This window comes from Ahaetulla prasina, chromosome 5 (assembly GCF_028640845.1).
Source record: "Ahaetulla prasina isolate Xishuangbanna chromosome 5, ASM2864084v1, whole genome shotgun sequence".
Classification (NCBI taxonomy): Eukaryota; Metazoa; Chordata; class Lepidosauria; order Squamata; family Colubridae; genus Ahaetulla; species Ahaetulla prasina.
In genome coordinates, this window is record NC_080543.1 from 5465459 (window position 1) to 5482103 (window position 16645).

The following is a 16645-nucleotide window of genomic DNA, read 5'->3' on the forward strand; positions in this document are numbered from 1 at the left end:
AAAGAACCATATCAAAGAAAGATAATTTCATGAGAAAAAGACCCCCTCAGCGATCTCGATCTCTCTCTCTCTTTTATTTTATTTTTTTAAAAAGCCCTCTTTAGCCCTCTTCGCACAACCACAAAGTGGCTTTTGAACCCGTTCAAGTGGGAGCAACCTGGGTGATGTTGACAGGAAGATTGCCACGTTCTAGATTCGATTGCAAAAGTAGAAAACCACAATTCGGCTAATCGCGTCAATTTATCCATCCCCCCTCCCCCCCCTCCCAAGCTCTCCAATTCCTCCTCGTCTCTTTAAAAGAGAAGGAAGCACACAATGCTCTGATCAGGATTACACAATATTTGCGGTTATCCTAACTTGGTATATTATTCCCACAGCAGTTTTGGAGGGTTGAGAGAAGAATAGAATAGAATAGAATAGAATAGAATAGAATAGAATAGAATAGAATAGAATAGAATAGAATAGAATAGAATAGAATAGAATAGAATAGAATAGAATAGAATAGAATAGAATAGAATAGAATAGAATAGAATAGAATAGAATAGGAGGAATGGAAATAGAACAGAACAGAACAGAATAGAATAGAATAGGAGGAATGGAAATAGAATAGAATAGAATAGAATAGAATAGAATAGAATAGAATAGAATAGAATAGAATAGGAGGAATGGAAATAGAACAGAACAGAACAGAACAGAACAGAACAGAACAGAACAGAACAGAATAGAATAGAATAGAATAGAATAGAATAGGAGGAATGGAAATAGAACAGAACAGAGCAGAGCAGAACAGAACAGAACAGAACAGAATAGGAGGAATGGAAATAGAATAGAATAGAATAGAACAGAACAGAACAGAACAGAACAGAACAGAACAGAACAGAACAGAACAGAGCAGAGCAGAACAGAATAGAATAGAATAGAATGGAATAGAATAGAATAGAATAGAACAGAATTTGAACAGAACAGAATAGGAATAAGAATAGGAATAGAATAGAATAGAATAGAATAGAATAGAATAGAATAGAATAGAAGGAATGGAAATAGAATAGAACAGAACAGAACAGAACAGAATAGAATAGAATAGAATAGAATAGAATAGGAGGAATGGAAATAGAACAGAACAGAACAGAATAGGAGGAATGGAAATAGAACAGAACAGGAATAGAATAGAATAGAATAGAACAGAACAGGAATAGAATAGAATAGAATAGAATAGAATAGAATAGAGTAGAGTAGAGTAGAGTAGAATGGGAATGGGAATAGGAATAGAATAGAACAGAATTTGAACAGAACAGAATAGGAATAGGAATAGGAATAAGAATAGGAATAGAATAGAATAGAATAGAATAGAATAGAATAGAATAGAATAGAATAGAATAGAATAGAATAGGAGGAATGGAAATAGAACAGAACAGAACAGAACAGAACAGAACAGAACAGAATAGAATAGAATAGAATAAGCAGATTTGGAAGGGACCTTGGAGGTCTCCTAGTCCAACCCCGCTGCTTTGGTGCCAAGTGCACAAAGCACATGTGTGCACGAATGCACGTGTGTATGCCCGAACCCCTAAAATGCAATGCGAGCACCCCCCACATGCACCCTGCCCCCCCGTGCATGCTCACGCGTCCCCTGCGCATGCGCCATGGCCCCCCCATACCCCATTTTGCCTTCCAGATTGGTGCAGGAGGCTTTCCAGGGCAAAAGTGGGGCACAGGGGGCCTCGCGCTGCACCCCTGCACCCCATTTTGGGCCTGGAAAGTCACCTGCACCAAACTAGAAGCCAAAACACAGCAGATGGCTACAATCGCTCATTGTTGGTGCAGCTGGGCACAACTTCACCCCGAGACTCTGGCCGGCCACCACCTCCAATGCCTCTTTGCCAGCGCGAACGGCCTGCCGCCACAGCCTCTCAGCTGGCGCGAGACACATGCACACACCTGTGCCCCGTTTTGGGCCTGGAAAGACTCCTGCACCAACCTGGAAGCCAAATTGGGCCGTGGGGACACCCCTGTGCCCCGTTTTAGGTTCTAGGTGGGTGCAGGAAGACTTCCAGGCCTAAAATGGTGCGTGGGGGCTGGCGCACACGTACAAACCCCCAAATGCAATGCAAGTGCCCCCTGTGTATGCGCTGCCCCACCTATGCGTGCCAGAGACCCAAAGACCAGCTGGCCAGCGGGAGGTATGCGTTCATGCCCAATGGAGCTGGGCTGGGGCAATGGCTGGCATGCCTGCAGAGTGGGCTCCGCGTGCCATAGGTTCACCATCACGGCTATATATCATTTCAGACAAATGGTTGTCCAATCTCTTCTTTAAAACTTCCACTGATGGAGCATTCGCAACTTCTGGTGGCAAGTGGTTCCACTGATTAATTGTTCTAACAGTTAGATGGTGCCCAGTGGACAAGGGACTATCGAAACTACAGCTCGCGTTCTGCTATACCAGTGGTTCTCAACCTTTATAGTGCTGCGACCCCTTTAATACAATTCCCCACGATGTGGCGACCCCAACTGTAAAATTATTTTCGTTTTGAATTTATCGCGCCTGAAGCCGTATTGGCTAGCGATCTGAACTGCTTGCGATTGCCTTGAGGACGGAGGCATTAAAGCGGAGACTCCTCCCCTATTAAGTTTATCGCGCCTGAAGCCAGATTAGGCTAGCGATGGGGAGTGATTGCAGCTGGCTTGAGAGGGAGACATCAGAGCAAAGATTTCTCTCTTTTTTAATTCAGCGCGCCTGAAGCCGAATTCGGCTAGCGATTTGAAGAGCCTGCAGCTGGCTTGTGGAGTCAACCATTGGAGCGCGATTCTTTGACTCGCAAGTATACTTCCCATATTTCCGATGGTCTTAGGTGACCCCTGGCAAATCATCATTCGACCCCCAACGGGGTCCCGACCCACAGGTTGAGAACCGCTGTGCTATACTGTACTTTCTACAGCTAGTCCTCGATTTATGACCACAATTGAGCCTAAAATGTCCATTGCCAAGCGAGACAGTCGTTAAGTAGGTTTTTTTTGCTCCATTTTACGACCTTGCTTGGTTGTTAAGTGAATCACTCCAGTTGTTGAGTTAGTCACAGGGTTGTTAAGTGAATCCGGCTTCCCCACTGACTTTGCTTGTTAGAATGTCGCAAAAGGGGATCACATGACACACACACCCCCGGGACACTGCAACGGTCATAAATATGAGTTACCAAGAGGCTGAATTTGGATCTGGTGACTACAACAGTCATAAGTGTGAAAAATGGTCATAATAAGTACCTTTTTTTCAGTGCCGTTGTAATGGCCATTAAATGAAACGTTGTAAGTTTGAAGGCTGTCTGTACTGCAAGCATGAGAAATTAAACGTTTCTACAGAGGAATTATTGAGTCTGTCATTTGCACCTCTATAACTGTCTGGTTCGGTTCTGCAACCCAACAAGAAAGACACAGACTTCAGAGGATAATTAGAACTGCAGAAAAAATAATTGCTACCAACTTGCCTTCCATTGAGGACCTGTATACTGCACGAATCAAGAAGAGGGCCGTGAAAATATTTACAGATCCCTCACATCCAAGACATAAACTGTTTCAACTCCTACCCTCAAAACGACGCTATAGAGCACTGCACACCAGAACAACTAGACACAAGAACAGTTTTTTCCCGAAGGCCATCACTCTGCTAAACAAATAATTCCCTCAACACTGTCAGACTATTTACTGAATCTGCACTACTATTAATCGTTTCATAGTTCCCATCACCAATCTCTTTCCACTTATGACTGTATGACTATAACTTGTTGCTGGCAATCCTTATGATTTATATTGATATATTGACCATCAATTGTGTTGTAAATGTTGTACCTTGATGAACGTATCTTTTCTTTTATGTACACTGAGAGCATATGCACCAAGACAAATTCCTTGTGTGTCCAATCACACTTGGCCAATAAAATTCTATTCTATTCTATTCTATTCTATTCTATTCTATTCTATTCTATCTTCTCCAACGGCGAAACTGTTCATGAACATAACTTTCCCGTGTATTGATTTGTGCCTCCGAGTTACTCCTGACTCTTTGCTGTGTCTGTTTTGTTGCTCTTTTACCCTTTTTACCATTTTTGTAAAAACTTGTAAAAAAATCGCAATTTATTTATTTTAATTTTTTTGCAGATTTTACAATTTTCCAGTCTGAAAAACGTCAAGACTCCTGATTTTTGCTTTTTCCTTATATTGTCACCAGGGGGCAGCACTGGGCTGTTTTGTCTGTACTGAAAAGCTAATTGAGGTCAGGGCTGCTAAATCCAAAAGTGGCTTGTTTTAAGGTTAAAGTTTCGTCTATTTAGTGACTCTTGTGCCTTAGACCCCTCACATCCAGGACATAAACTGTTTCAACTCCTACCCTCAAAACAACGCTATAGAGCACTGCACACCAGAACAACTAGACACAAGGACAGTTTTTTCCCGAAGGCCATCACTCTGCTAAACAAATAATTCCCTCAACACTGTCAGACTATTTACTGAATCTGCACTACTATTAATCTTCTCATCGTTTTCATCACCAATCTCCTTCCACTTATGACTGTATGACTGTAACTTTTTGTTGCTACCATTAAGGGTTAAATTGCAACCTATGACCATCATTTGTGTTATAAATGTTGTACCTTTGATGAAGGTATTTTTTTTCTTTTCTTTTATGTACACTGAGAGCATATGCACCAAGACAAATTCCTTGTGTGTCCAATCACACTTGGCCAATAAAATTCTATTCTATTCTATTTTATTCTACAACAGCACTGAAAAAAGTGATTTAACAAGTATTTTTCAGCCAGATTCACTTAACAACTATAGCAGGAAAGGACATAGAAATGAGGCAAAACCAGGGGTGAAATGCTCCCGGTTCTGACCGGATCTAGCGATCCGGTAGCAATCGTGGCCAGAGGTTCGGCGATCCAGTAGCAATGGCGGGGCAAAACTCTGCCTACCTGCCCGGGTGTCATTACTTCCTGGCTTTAACCAGGAAGTAATGTGTATTTTACCTTCTGCGCATGCGCAGAAGGTTTTGCACATGCGTAGAAGGTCTGGGCGCGCATGTGATGCACGCACATACACGAGCAAAGTGTGACATGCGTGCGGGGCACATGCACTTCCAAACTGGTAAGGAAGGTAAGTAGATTTCACCCCTGGGCAAAACTCACTTTGCAACCATCTCACTTAGCAAAGAAACGATGGACTCAATTATGGTCATAAGTCGAGGGCCGTCTATATACTATTAAAAATATCCTGCTGGTCTTGGTTGTAACTGGGTAAACTGGGGCAACGTAGGGCAACCGTTTTTCAACCAAGGTGCCACAAATTTGAGATGGAAAGATGGAAACTGATCAAGGAGGAATTCCCTGACAGATAGAACAATTAACCAGTGGAACAGCTTGCCACCAGAAGTTCTGAGTGCTCCAACAATGGAAGATTTTGAAAAGTGACTGGACAGCCATTTGTCTGCATGCATCAGAATCAAGATCACGTGAAGTGTTAATCCCACTTTATGATGCCTTGGTAAGGCCACGCTTGGAATCCTGCATCCAGTTTTGGTCGCCAAGATGTTAAAAAAGATGCTGAGACTCTAGAAAGAGTGCAGAGAAGAGCAACAAAGATGATGAGGGGACTGGAGGCTAAAACATGAAGAGCAGTTGCAGGAACTGGGTATGTCTAGTTTAATGAAAAGAAGGACTAGGGGAGACATGATAGCAGTGTTCCAATATCTCAGGGGCTGCCCCAAAAAAGAGGGAGTCAAGCTATTCTCCAAAGCACCTGAGGGTAGAACAAGAAGCAATGGGTGGAAACTAATCAAGGAGAGAAGCAACTTAGAACTAAGGAGAAATTTCCTGACAGTTAGAACAATTAACCAGTGGAACTACTTGTCTCCAGAAGTTATGAATGCTCCAACACTGGACATTTTTAAGAAAATGTTGGATAGCCATTTGTCTGAAATGGTGTAGGGTTTCCTGCCTGGGCAGGGGGTTGGACTAGAAGACCTCCAAGATCCCTTCCAACTCTGTTATTATGTTATGTTATGTTATGTCTGAAGTGGTCTAGGATCTCCTGCTTGAGCAAGGGGTTGGGCTAGAAGACCTCCACAGTCAGTGGTGGGATTCAAATTTTTTAACAACTGGTTCGGTGAGCGCGGACTTCGCGCTGAAAATGCAGCATTTAGAAGCTCAGCTGCTTACCTTCCAGGTCAGCAACGGTAAGTAGAACAGCGAGTGGCGGGGTGGGGATCAGCTGTGCTGTGTGATTGAGATGAGCTAGAAAGCAGGAAATAAAGGACAGGAGCGAATGGGCGGGGCCAACTGATCGTTGGAGCTACCAGTTCGCCTGAACTGGTCCAAACTGGCTGCATACCACCTCTGTCCACAGTCCCTTCCAACCAGTGGTGAAATCCAAATTTTTTTACTTCTGTGGGCGTGGCTTGGTGGGCGTGGCAGGAGAAGGATACCGCAAAATCTCCATTCCCACCCCACTCCAGGGAGAAGGATACTGCAAAATCTCCATTCCCATCCCACTCCAGGGGGAAGGATACTGCAAAATCTCCATTCCCACCCCACTCCAGGGGGAAGGATACTGCAAAATCTCCATTCCCACCCCACTCCAGGGAGAACGATACTGCAAAATCTCCATTCCCACCCCACTCCAGGGGGAAGGATACTGCAAAATCTCCATTCCCATCCCATTCCTGGGAGGGATATTGCAAAATCTCCATTCCCACCCCACTCCTGGTGGAAGGTTACTGCAAAATCTCCATTCCCACCCCACTCCTGGGGGAAGGATATTGCAAAATCTCCATTCCCACCTCACTCTAGGGGAAGGATATTGCAAAATCTCCATTCCCACCCCACTTTGGGGCCAGCTCCAGCTGATCGTTGGAGCTACCAGTTCGCCTGAACTGGTCCAAACTGGCTGCATACCACCTCTGTCCACAGTCCCTTCCAACCAGTGGTGAAATCCAAATTTTTTTACTACCAGTTCTGTGGGTGTGGCTTGGTGGGCGTGGCAGGAGAAGGATACTGCAAAATCTCCATTCCCACCAGACTCCAGGGGGAAGAATATTGCAAAATCTCCATTCCCACCCCACTCCAGGGGAAGGATAGTGTAAAATCTCCATTCCCACCCCACTCCAGGGGAAGGATATTGCAAAATCTCCATTCCCACCCCACTCCAGGGGAAGGATAGTGTAAAATCTCCATTCCAGGGAGAAGGATATTGCAAAATCTCCATTCCCACCCAACTCCAGGGGAAGGATACTGCAAAATCCCCATTCCCACCCCACTCCAGGGGAAGGATATTGCAAAATCTCCATTCCCACCCCACTCCAGGGGAAGGTTACTGCAAAATCTCCATTCCCATCTCACTTTAGGGGAAGGATACTGCAAAATCTCCATTCCCACCCCACTCCAGGGAGAAGGATATAGCAAAATCTCCATTCCCACCCCACTCCAGGGAGAAGGATATTGCAAAATCTCCATTCCCATCCCACTCCAGAGAGAAGGATATCGCAAAATCTCCATTCCCACCTTACTCCAGGGGAAGGTTACTGCAAAATCTCCATTCCCACCCCACTCCAGAGAGAAGGATATCGCAAAATCTCCATTCCCACCCCACTCCTGGGGGAAGGATACTGCAAGATCTCCTTTCTCATCCCACTCCAGGGGAAGGTTACTGCAAAATCTCCATTCCCATCTCACTTTAGGGGAAGGATATTGCAAAATCTCCATTCCCACTCCACTCTGGGACCAGCCAGAGGTGGTATTTGCCGGTTCTCTGAACTACTCAAAATTTCTGCTACCGGTTCTCCAGAACCTGTCAGAACCTGCTGAATTTCACCGCTGCTTCCAACTCTTTGTACCGTTATCTTAACACAAACTGTTCCAACTCCTCTACTTGGGACACAGCTACATAGCTAAACATAGGGCTTCCCTTCCATTGCCTTCCATTGAGGATCTATATACTGCACGAACCAAGAAGAGGGCCGTGAAAATATTTGCAGATCCCTCGCATCCTGGATATAAACTGTTTCAACTCCTACCCTCAAAACGATGCTATAGAGCACTGCACACCAGAACAACTAGACACAAGAACAGTTTTTTCCCGAAGGCCATCACTCTGCTAAACAAATAATTCCCTCAACACTGTCAGACTATTTACTGAATCTGCACTACTATTAATCTTCTCATCGTTCCCATCACCAATCTCTTTCCACTTATGACTGTATGACTGTAACTTGTTGCTGGCAATCCTTATGATTTATATTGATATATTGACCATCAATTGTGTTGTAAATGTTGTACCTTAATGAAGGTATCTTTTCTTTTATGTACACTGAGAGCATATGCCCCAAGAAAAATTCCTTGTGTGTCCAATCACACTTGGCCAATAAAAAATTCTATTCTATTCTATTCTATTCTATTCTATTCTATTCTATTCTATTCTATTCTATTCTATTCTATTCTATAGGGACAGTTTTTCCCCTTGTGCCATCGTTCTGCTAAAACACCTAATTCCACAATACTGTCTTACGTCTTTATTTTATTTATTTATTTTATTTATTTGATTTTTATACCGCCCTTCTCCCGAAGGACTCAGGCAAAAGTAAAAAAAACAGACAATACAATATACAATTTAAAATGCAAGTTAAAAAACTTATTATAATTAGCCTAAAAAGTATAATTAGTCTTAAGTATATTTACCCATGTTGTCGAAAAGATTGAAAATTATGATACAGGTAGTCCTCGATCTACGACCACAGCAGAGCTCAAAATTTCCGCTGCTAAGCAAGACACCATTAAGTGGGTTTTTGGCCCCTTTTACAACCTTTCTTGCCGTCGTCGTTAAGTGAATTTCTGCGGTTGTTAAGTTAGTCACAAGGTTGTTAAGTGAATCTCTAGCCTCCCCGTTGACTTTGCTTGGCGGAGGGTCGCCAAAGGGGATCACGTGACCACCACCACCCTCCCGGGACACTGCGACCGTCATAAATATGAGTCGGTTGCCAAAAGGCTGAATTTGGCTCTCGTGACTACAACAGTCGTAAGTGTGAAAAATGGTCGTAAGAAGTCCCTTTTTTCAGTTTTTCAGATCGATAAGGGATTTTTAATCGTGAGTCACTTTTTTCTATTGCTGTCGTAACTTCAAAATGTCACTAAACAGACGGTTGTAAGTCGGAGACCGCCTGTGTACATTTTGTCAAATGTGACGGTGAAATGGATTTCGGTTCTTACTTTTGCTCCGACAGTCGCTAAACGAGGACTACTTGTGAAAATCTCCTGTCACCTGCTTTACAGCCTCTTCCTCCACCCATTGTGCAGCTGGAGGCTAGGCTGTCTCTTATCTGACCGTTCCCTAAGCAACATGTCATGCTGGAAACTGAATCTGCAGGGGAAGACAAGCTGGAATCTGAGCAGAAAGAGATTGAGGAGGCGGCTTCGTTGGCTTGGGGTGGGGGAATGGGGAAGGGGAGGGCCAGTCAGATCAGGGCCTTGTTGTGCCTCGTCCGCTTTCCCCGCAGCCGGGCCCGTCTTATCTGCTTCCGAACGCTGAGGAATCTCCTAACATGCCTCCCGGCCCCAGCCCTGGCTCCATACCCAGACAGGCTGAGGAAGAAGAAGCGCCTCCAGCCCCCAGCCCTGGCTCCATGCCCAGGCAAACGGAGCAACTAGACCCCTCCCCCTCCCCCACAGCATGTGAGCCTGAGGGAGGTCAATTACCAACAGCTGCAGACTGGAGTGACCCTCGCTTCAGGAGAATTGATAAGCGGCGTCAATAGAAGGAAGGGAGGGGCAGGCCGGGATAAGTGCTGAGTCATGGAGCCACACCCCATGGCCTATATAAAGGACCTGCTTTCTGGCATTCTCTGAGTCAGGCAAAGTCGAACTTATCTTGCTGAAGTCACTTTCTGGTCTCCTGCCTGCCTTGAGGACGTTGCTAGGACTTTGGCAGAGCTGCGGAGGCACGCCTGATTCGGATTTCCCTGACCCGGCCGTCAGCGGAGGAGTGGGACACGACAGGCCTTTTAGGATTAGGACAGCTTGTAGACGAGGAGGAACAGGGGCAAGATTAACATGAGAGAGCTCAGGCAAGGAGCAAGGACCATCCCCTCCTGATCCCAGAACCCGGAGAGTGGAGAGAAGGCGAGAACAGCACAAACTGAGCAGGCTACTCAGGCGAAAGGTGCCCCGCCCATCTTCACAAGGCACACCTGGGGAATGAGACTTAAGGAGACTGTTGTGGTCCGTCAGCAGCCTACAGAGCTGGCAACGGAGTCGGAGGCTGAGGTGAGGTGAGGCCAGGGCCATCGGGAAGTGAGGTGCGGACTCCAGAGCCTCCAGAGACTGACAGTAGTGAGGCAGAGGAACAGGAGGAGCCCGTTCCTAATGCACGCATGAGAAGAGCTGCCAGAAAGCAAGAGCAGCTCAAACAGAGAGGACGACTCGGGAGTAGGGCCAAGAGATGATTGGCCCCTCCCATAAGGTTTACAACAGACCAGCAACAAACAGCGTTTGGGCTTTGCCAGAAAATAATGTTAGTAGCTTCATCTTCTTCGTCTACATCTTGCATTTATTTTTGTTTCTATGACTTCTGAACTTTTACCAAGAAAGGCCTTTGGCAGTTTGCCTAATTGGACTAAGGTTTGTGAGATAACTGAGGAAGTTGTGTTGGGAGGCATTTGTTTTATTTTGAGTTGAACAACATTGGGAATGAAGTAATTCCCAGCAGTTCGAATAAAGTTTGTTTTTCCACGGACTAAGTTTATTACTAGCTACTTGGGCCTGGGTCACAACAGAGACATTTGTCAGGAACAAACGATGAGTTCCTGAAGTTTTGAGTGCCAACGTTTGAACTTCCCAAGAGTCCTTGCATTCTTTCTGGCTTTCTGGACTAATCAACTGGATCCTTTGCTTCCTGAACTCCTCGATTTGCTCTGCTGGATTTATTGCTGTGCAGCCCTGGTGTAGAACAGCGCTGGGCTGGACTCTTTGCATCCAAAGGCTGCTTGAGGTGTGTGTGGGGGTTAAACATCACTTTGCTCTGGGACTGGCCAGAAACGTGAGAGCGTTTGGGAAAATTTAGAGCAATAAGGAGGCGGTTTGAACTTCCAACCGTTTGTGTTACCTCTGTGCCCTGCCCTGGGTCATCGCACAGCATCTCTTGGCCTCCGTCTCCCAAGGTCTTTCTCACGCGCCATTATACTCCTTGTGTCAGGCTGTCTCTGATTATATTTAGGAAAGAAAACACCTTGACCTCATTTGGTAATGAAGAAAAGTACTTTTACTAAATACATCTTGACTACAGCCGGGTAAAGTTGGATCTGAGACAAAATATGGCTAACATTCCATATCCCATCGTTAGTCCCTCCTCTCCCCAAGAGGTCAGGATCATCTCAGGAATGCAATGTCCGTTGAAAGCCCGGGCTCTAACATTCCTGCTGAATTCAAACCATCAATCTCCCCTCCCCTTGATCTCATGTCAGACGACACTCTTAAAGGGCCCTCCCTACTTAACCTGAATCCATGAGCTATTTACATTACACATAAAAACCCCATTGCAATCCAACTACTGAATATAAAGTGTACAAAAGGATGTGAGGATTGGAGTGGAGGCTGACACCTTGCCATAGGTGTGGACACGTACCGTGATGGGGAAATAATCTTTCATGTATCTCCAGAGGATGAAATTCCGGACGCAGCGGAATCTCCGCCCACCTTTGTTCGGGGTGTCCCAGTCGAAAGCCCACCACGCAGCATAGAGGGCGCTGATCAGCCAGAAGCGGGTGAAGAGGAGGAAGATGAAGAGGACAATGCAGCACTGAGCTAGAGGGAAAAAACCGAGGATGGTTAGGGGTCCCCCAAATCAAAACCATCTTAACCCATTTCGCTCCCTAATCAGGAATAACAGAATAGCAGAGTTGGAAGGGACCTTAGAGGTCTTCTAGTCCAACCCCCTGCTCAAGCAGAATACCCTATTCCATTTCAGACAAATGGTTATCCAATCTCTTCTTAAAAACCTCCAATGATGGGGCACCCACAACTTCTGGTGGCTAGTTGTTCCACTGATTAATTGTTCTAACGGTCAGGAAATTTCTCCTTAGTTCTAAGTTGCTTCTTTCCTTGATCAGTTTCCACCCATTGTTTCTTGTTCTACCCTCAGGTGCTTTGGAGAATAGCTTGACTCCTTCTTCTTTGGGGCAACCCCTGAGATATTGGAACACTGCTATCATGTCTCCCCTAGTCCTTCTTTTCATTAAACTAGACATACCCAGTACTTGCAACCGTTCTTCATATGTTTTAGCCTCCAGTCCCCTAATTATCTTTGTTGCTCTTCTCTGCACTCTTTCTAGAGTCTCCACATCTTTTTTACATCGCGGCGACCAAAACTGGATGCAATATTCCAAGTGTGGCCTTACCAAGGCATTATAAAGTGGTACTAGCACTTCACGTGATCTTGATTCTATCCCTCTGTTTATGCAGCCCAGAACTGTGTTGGCTTTTTGGGCAGCTGCTGCACATTGCTGGCTCATATCTAAATGGTTGTCCACTAGGACTCCAAGATCCCTCTCACAGGTACTACTATTGAGCAAGGTACCACATATCCGGTACCTGTGCATTTTGTGTTTTTGGCCTAAATGTAGAACCTTACTTTTTTCACTGTTGAATTTCATTTTGTTAGATAGCGCCCAATGTTCAAGTCTGTCAAGATCCTTCTGTAATTTGAGCCTATCTTCTGGAGTGTTGGCTATTCCTGCCAGCTTGGTGTCATCTGCAAATTTGATGAGTTCCCCATCTATCCCCTCGTCCAAGTCATTGATGAAGATGTTGAAGAGTACTGGGCCTAAAACAGAGCCTTGGGGTACTCCACTGCATACTTCCCTCTACGGAGAACTGGTAGTAAAAATTCTGACTGGCCCCTCCCCCATCTATTCTCTGCCTCCTGAATCCCAGCTGATTGGGAGGAAATGGGGATTTTGCAGTCACCTTCCCCTGGAGTGGGGTGGGAATGGGGATTTTACAGTATCCTTCCCCTGCCCCGCCCACCAAGCCATGCCCACAGAACCGGTAGTAAAAAAATTTCAAACCCATCACAGCGGCACATATGTTTTATCCTCCAGTCCTTCTCTGCACTCTTTCTAGAGCCTCAATACCTTTTTGACATCATGGCAACCAAAGCTGGATGCAACATTCCAAGTGTGGCCTTACCAGGGCCTTATAAAGTGATACTAAGACTTCATGTGATCTTGACTTTATCCCTCTGTTAATGCACTGTAAAATTGCATCGGACTTTTGGGCAGCTGCAACATACTGCTGGCTCATATTTAAGTGATTGTCCACTACGACTCCAAGATCCCTCTCTCAGTTACTGTCTTGGTGCTCTCAGTGTGCATAAAAGAAAAGATACCTTCATCAAGGTACAATACTTAATGATAGTCATAGAATAGAATAGAATAGAATAGAATAGAATAGAATAGAATAGAATAGAATAGAATAGAATAGAATAGAATTTTTTATTGGCCAAGTGTGATTGGACACACAAGGAATTAGTCTTGGTGCTCTCAGTGTGCATAAAAGAAAAGATACCTTCATCAAGGTACAATACTTAATGATAGTCATAGAACAGAATAGAATAGAATAGAATAGAATAGAATAGAATAGAATAGAATAGAATAGAATAGAATTTTTTATTGGCCAAGTGTGATTGGACACACAAGGAATTTGTCTTGGTGCATACGCTCTCAGCGTACATAAATCTGAACCAATTCCCAAATTCTGATCACATCACCATGGGAACGTTGCAACCGTCGTCATTAGTGTGAAAAACGGTGATCAGGTCACCTGTTTTCAGTGCTGTTGTAACTTCGGTCACTAAATGAATGGTTGTAAGTCGGGGACTACCCGTAAAAACAAAAAAAGGTCGATCCCTGCCCTTAACAAGCCTCCAAAAACAGATACCTGCCCATCTCAAAAGAGTCTTATTTCTGCAAAATGCACCCTTCGGTTTTGATGGGCAATGCAATCGTTGGTGGAGATTTTCTGGCAACCCCTTAAAACAGGGGTCTCCAACTTTGGTCCCTTTAAGACTTGTGGACTGGCTGAGGGACTCTGGGAGTTGAAGTCCACAAGTCTTAAAGGGACCAAGGTTGGAGACCCCTGCCTTAAAACAATGATCCCCAACCTTTCAGATCTCAGGGACCACTAAATTCATAATTTTAAATCCCGCGGACCACTAATATGATCTGCCTAATGACCGGCTGGGCGGGCGTGGCTAGGTGGTCATGTGACTGGGTGGGCGTGGCCAGCTCAATGTCACTCACTTTGAGGGGCACCTCGCCAGCCTCTACTCGTCTCCCCATCCAGGTTCCATAAGGCTCCAACAGTTGTTGGAGCTAAGCAGCCACCACGAGAAAGAGTTGGCAAAACAGCTCAGTTCAAATTGGATCTGACCGAGAAGGAGACTCAGCAAAAGCACACCTCACTGAGAACTAGGAGCATAGGTTTTCCAAGCAGAGGGAAGACTTGCAGGAGGGCAAGGCCAGGTACCGGCGCCTGGAGGCTCAGCGGGCTGAGATGGTCAGCCCGTTCCAGGCCATGATGCAGTCCCACTGGACCAGCACTTCATCACCAGTGGTATTTCCTTCCAGCCTCCGCCCAAAGCCCCGCACCAGGAGGCAGACCCCAAATTGGAATTTCTGCCCCCCCCTCCAACCCACACAAAAAGACCCCGAAGGGGGAGACTCTCTGCAGCAACACAAACGTTCATTGCATGTATCCGTCCCAGGGGCTATTAGTTTGAGGACCCCTGATTTAGTGCAATATTAAAAAAGGCAAATAATTTTTCTGCAGACCACCAAAATTTTCTCACGGACCACCCAGTGGTCCACGGACCACCAGTTGGTGACCGCTGCTTTAAAAGGCAGCCCCCTCCCATCCTCCACCTCCCCCCACCGCCCTGCCCCCAGATTCTTTAAAGTTTCCCCTGAATTAAAAATAATATATATATATATTTGTTTTACCCAGGCACAAGAAACTGAAGACCCACTGAAGCACCGATGCCGTTTGGAGCCTCCGGTCCAGCGGGAGGTGGCGAGGAGCGAATTCAACCTTCATCCTGGCAGCCGAGCCCCGTCCCCACAACGTCTTGTAGGGCCGAAGGAAGCGATCCGGGCACTGCGCCTTCTTCGCTTGCGGGAGGAATAGGGGCAAAGTCTGTGGCCTCTGCCCGTCCAGGAGGAGCACAGCCGTCGGCTGGTTGCAATCAAGGTAATTAATGTGGAAATCTGGAGGAAACCCAGCCCATTTTGGCACACTCGACGGGTGAAGTGTGGGAAGGCTGTGTGTTAAAATCTGGCTTCTCTGCAGATGGAGGAACCGTCTCCGCCACCTCGCCCAAAAGCAGCAGAAACGTTCGGGAGAAGTTGGAAATGACCATTCTGGTGTACCTTCTCCGCTTCACAGAAACATCCATTTAGAGCACCACTGGTTGATTTATTGGAGTTTTTAAACCCGGCTTTATAAGTACTACAAGGTGGCAAATTGCATAATATTCGTTCCTCTTTTTCCCCCACAACAACAACAGCTCTGGTTAATTGTTTTTTCTGTCAGGAAATTCCTCCTTAGTTCTAAGTTGCTTCTCTCCTTGATCAGTTTCCACCCATTGCTTCTTGTTCTACCCTCAGGTGCTTTGGAGAACAGCCCGACTCCCTCTTCTTTGTGGCAGCCCCTGAGATATGGGAACACTGCTATCATGTCTCTCCTAGTCCTTCTTTTCATTCAACTAGACCTACCCAGTTCCTGCAACCGTTCTTCATATGTTTTAGCCTCCAGTCCCCTAATCATCTTTGTTGCTCTTCTCTGCACTCTTTCTAGAGTCTCCACACCTGGTGACGTCCTTGTGGTGGGAAGTTGTCCTACGGATGGTGCATGAGAAGGGAAGGTTGATAAATTGTTCTCGGCGTTTGGAAATTTCTCCTTGGTTCTAGGTTAATGAAAAGAAGGACTCGGAGGAACATGATAGCAGTCTTCTAATATTTGAGGCGGGGCTACCCCAAAGAAGAGGGGGTCCACCTATTCTCCAAAGCACCTGAAGGCAGGACAAGAAGCAGCGGATGGAAACTCATCAAGGAGAGAAAAGCAACCTAGAACCAAGGAGAAATTTCCAGACGGCGAGCGCAATTCATCAACCGTAGGACAGCTTCCCACCGGCAAGGACATCGCCAGATAAGGAACGAATACTCTTATCCCGGGCAGGCGAGGGTATAAATTGCACTAAGGTACAGATTAGCTAGTTTATAACCTTCTTCTTTGATGGCGAACGATGATTGCGGTCAAGTTCTACCTCCTGCGTTATCGGATAAGAAGTCGATTGCACTCACATCACGAAGTCTGAAGGTTGACTAATGTGACTGACATTCCCTGGGCAACAGCCTGATTTTTACAGGTTGGAAGAAAGAGCTAGATGTGGTAAGGGGGGGAGGCAGAGGCCCCCCCAACCCCCGCCCTGCCCCAAAGCCAAAGGCACAACAGCGACAAATCCAGAGACCAAAACTCATTTCTTCCATAAAACACCCTCTTCCATGAACGCGTCCAGAAATATTTTACTAGAAGAGTTCTTCGCTCCTCCGTAAACAACA

The 16645-nt window shown here is 45.7% G+C and overlaps 1 protein-coding gene across 1 annotated transcript in view; it reads right to left on the bottom strand.

Annotated features, from left to right (window-relative positions):
• Positions 1-15171, bottom strand: part of MOGAT2 (monoacylglycerol O-acyltransferase 2) — a 34736-nt gene extending 19565 nt beyond the window's left edge. Inside the window, exons 1-2 of the mRNA XM_058185461.1 lie at positions 15029-15171; positions 11656-11834 (exon numbers count right to left, since the gene is read on the bottom strand). Coding sequence (XP_058041444.1) covers positions 11656-11834; positions 15029-15122 — 273 coding nt within the window. The 5' untranslated portion in view covers positions 15123-15171. The remainder of the gene's footprint in view (positions 1-11655; positions 11835-15028) is intronic.
• Positions 15172-16645: the final 1474 nt, after the last annotated feature.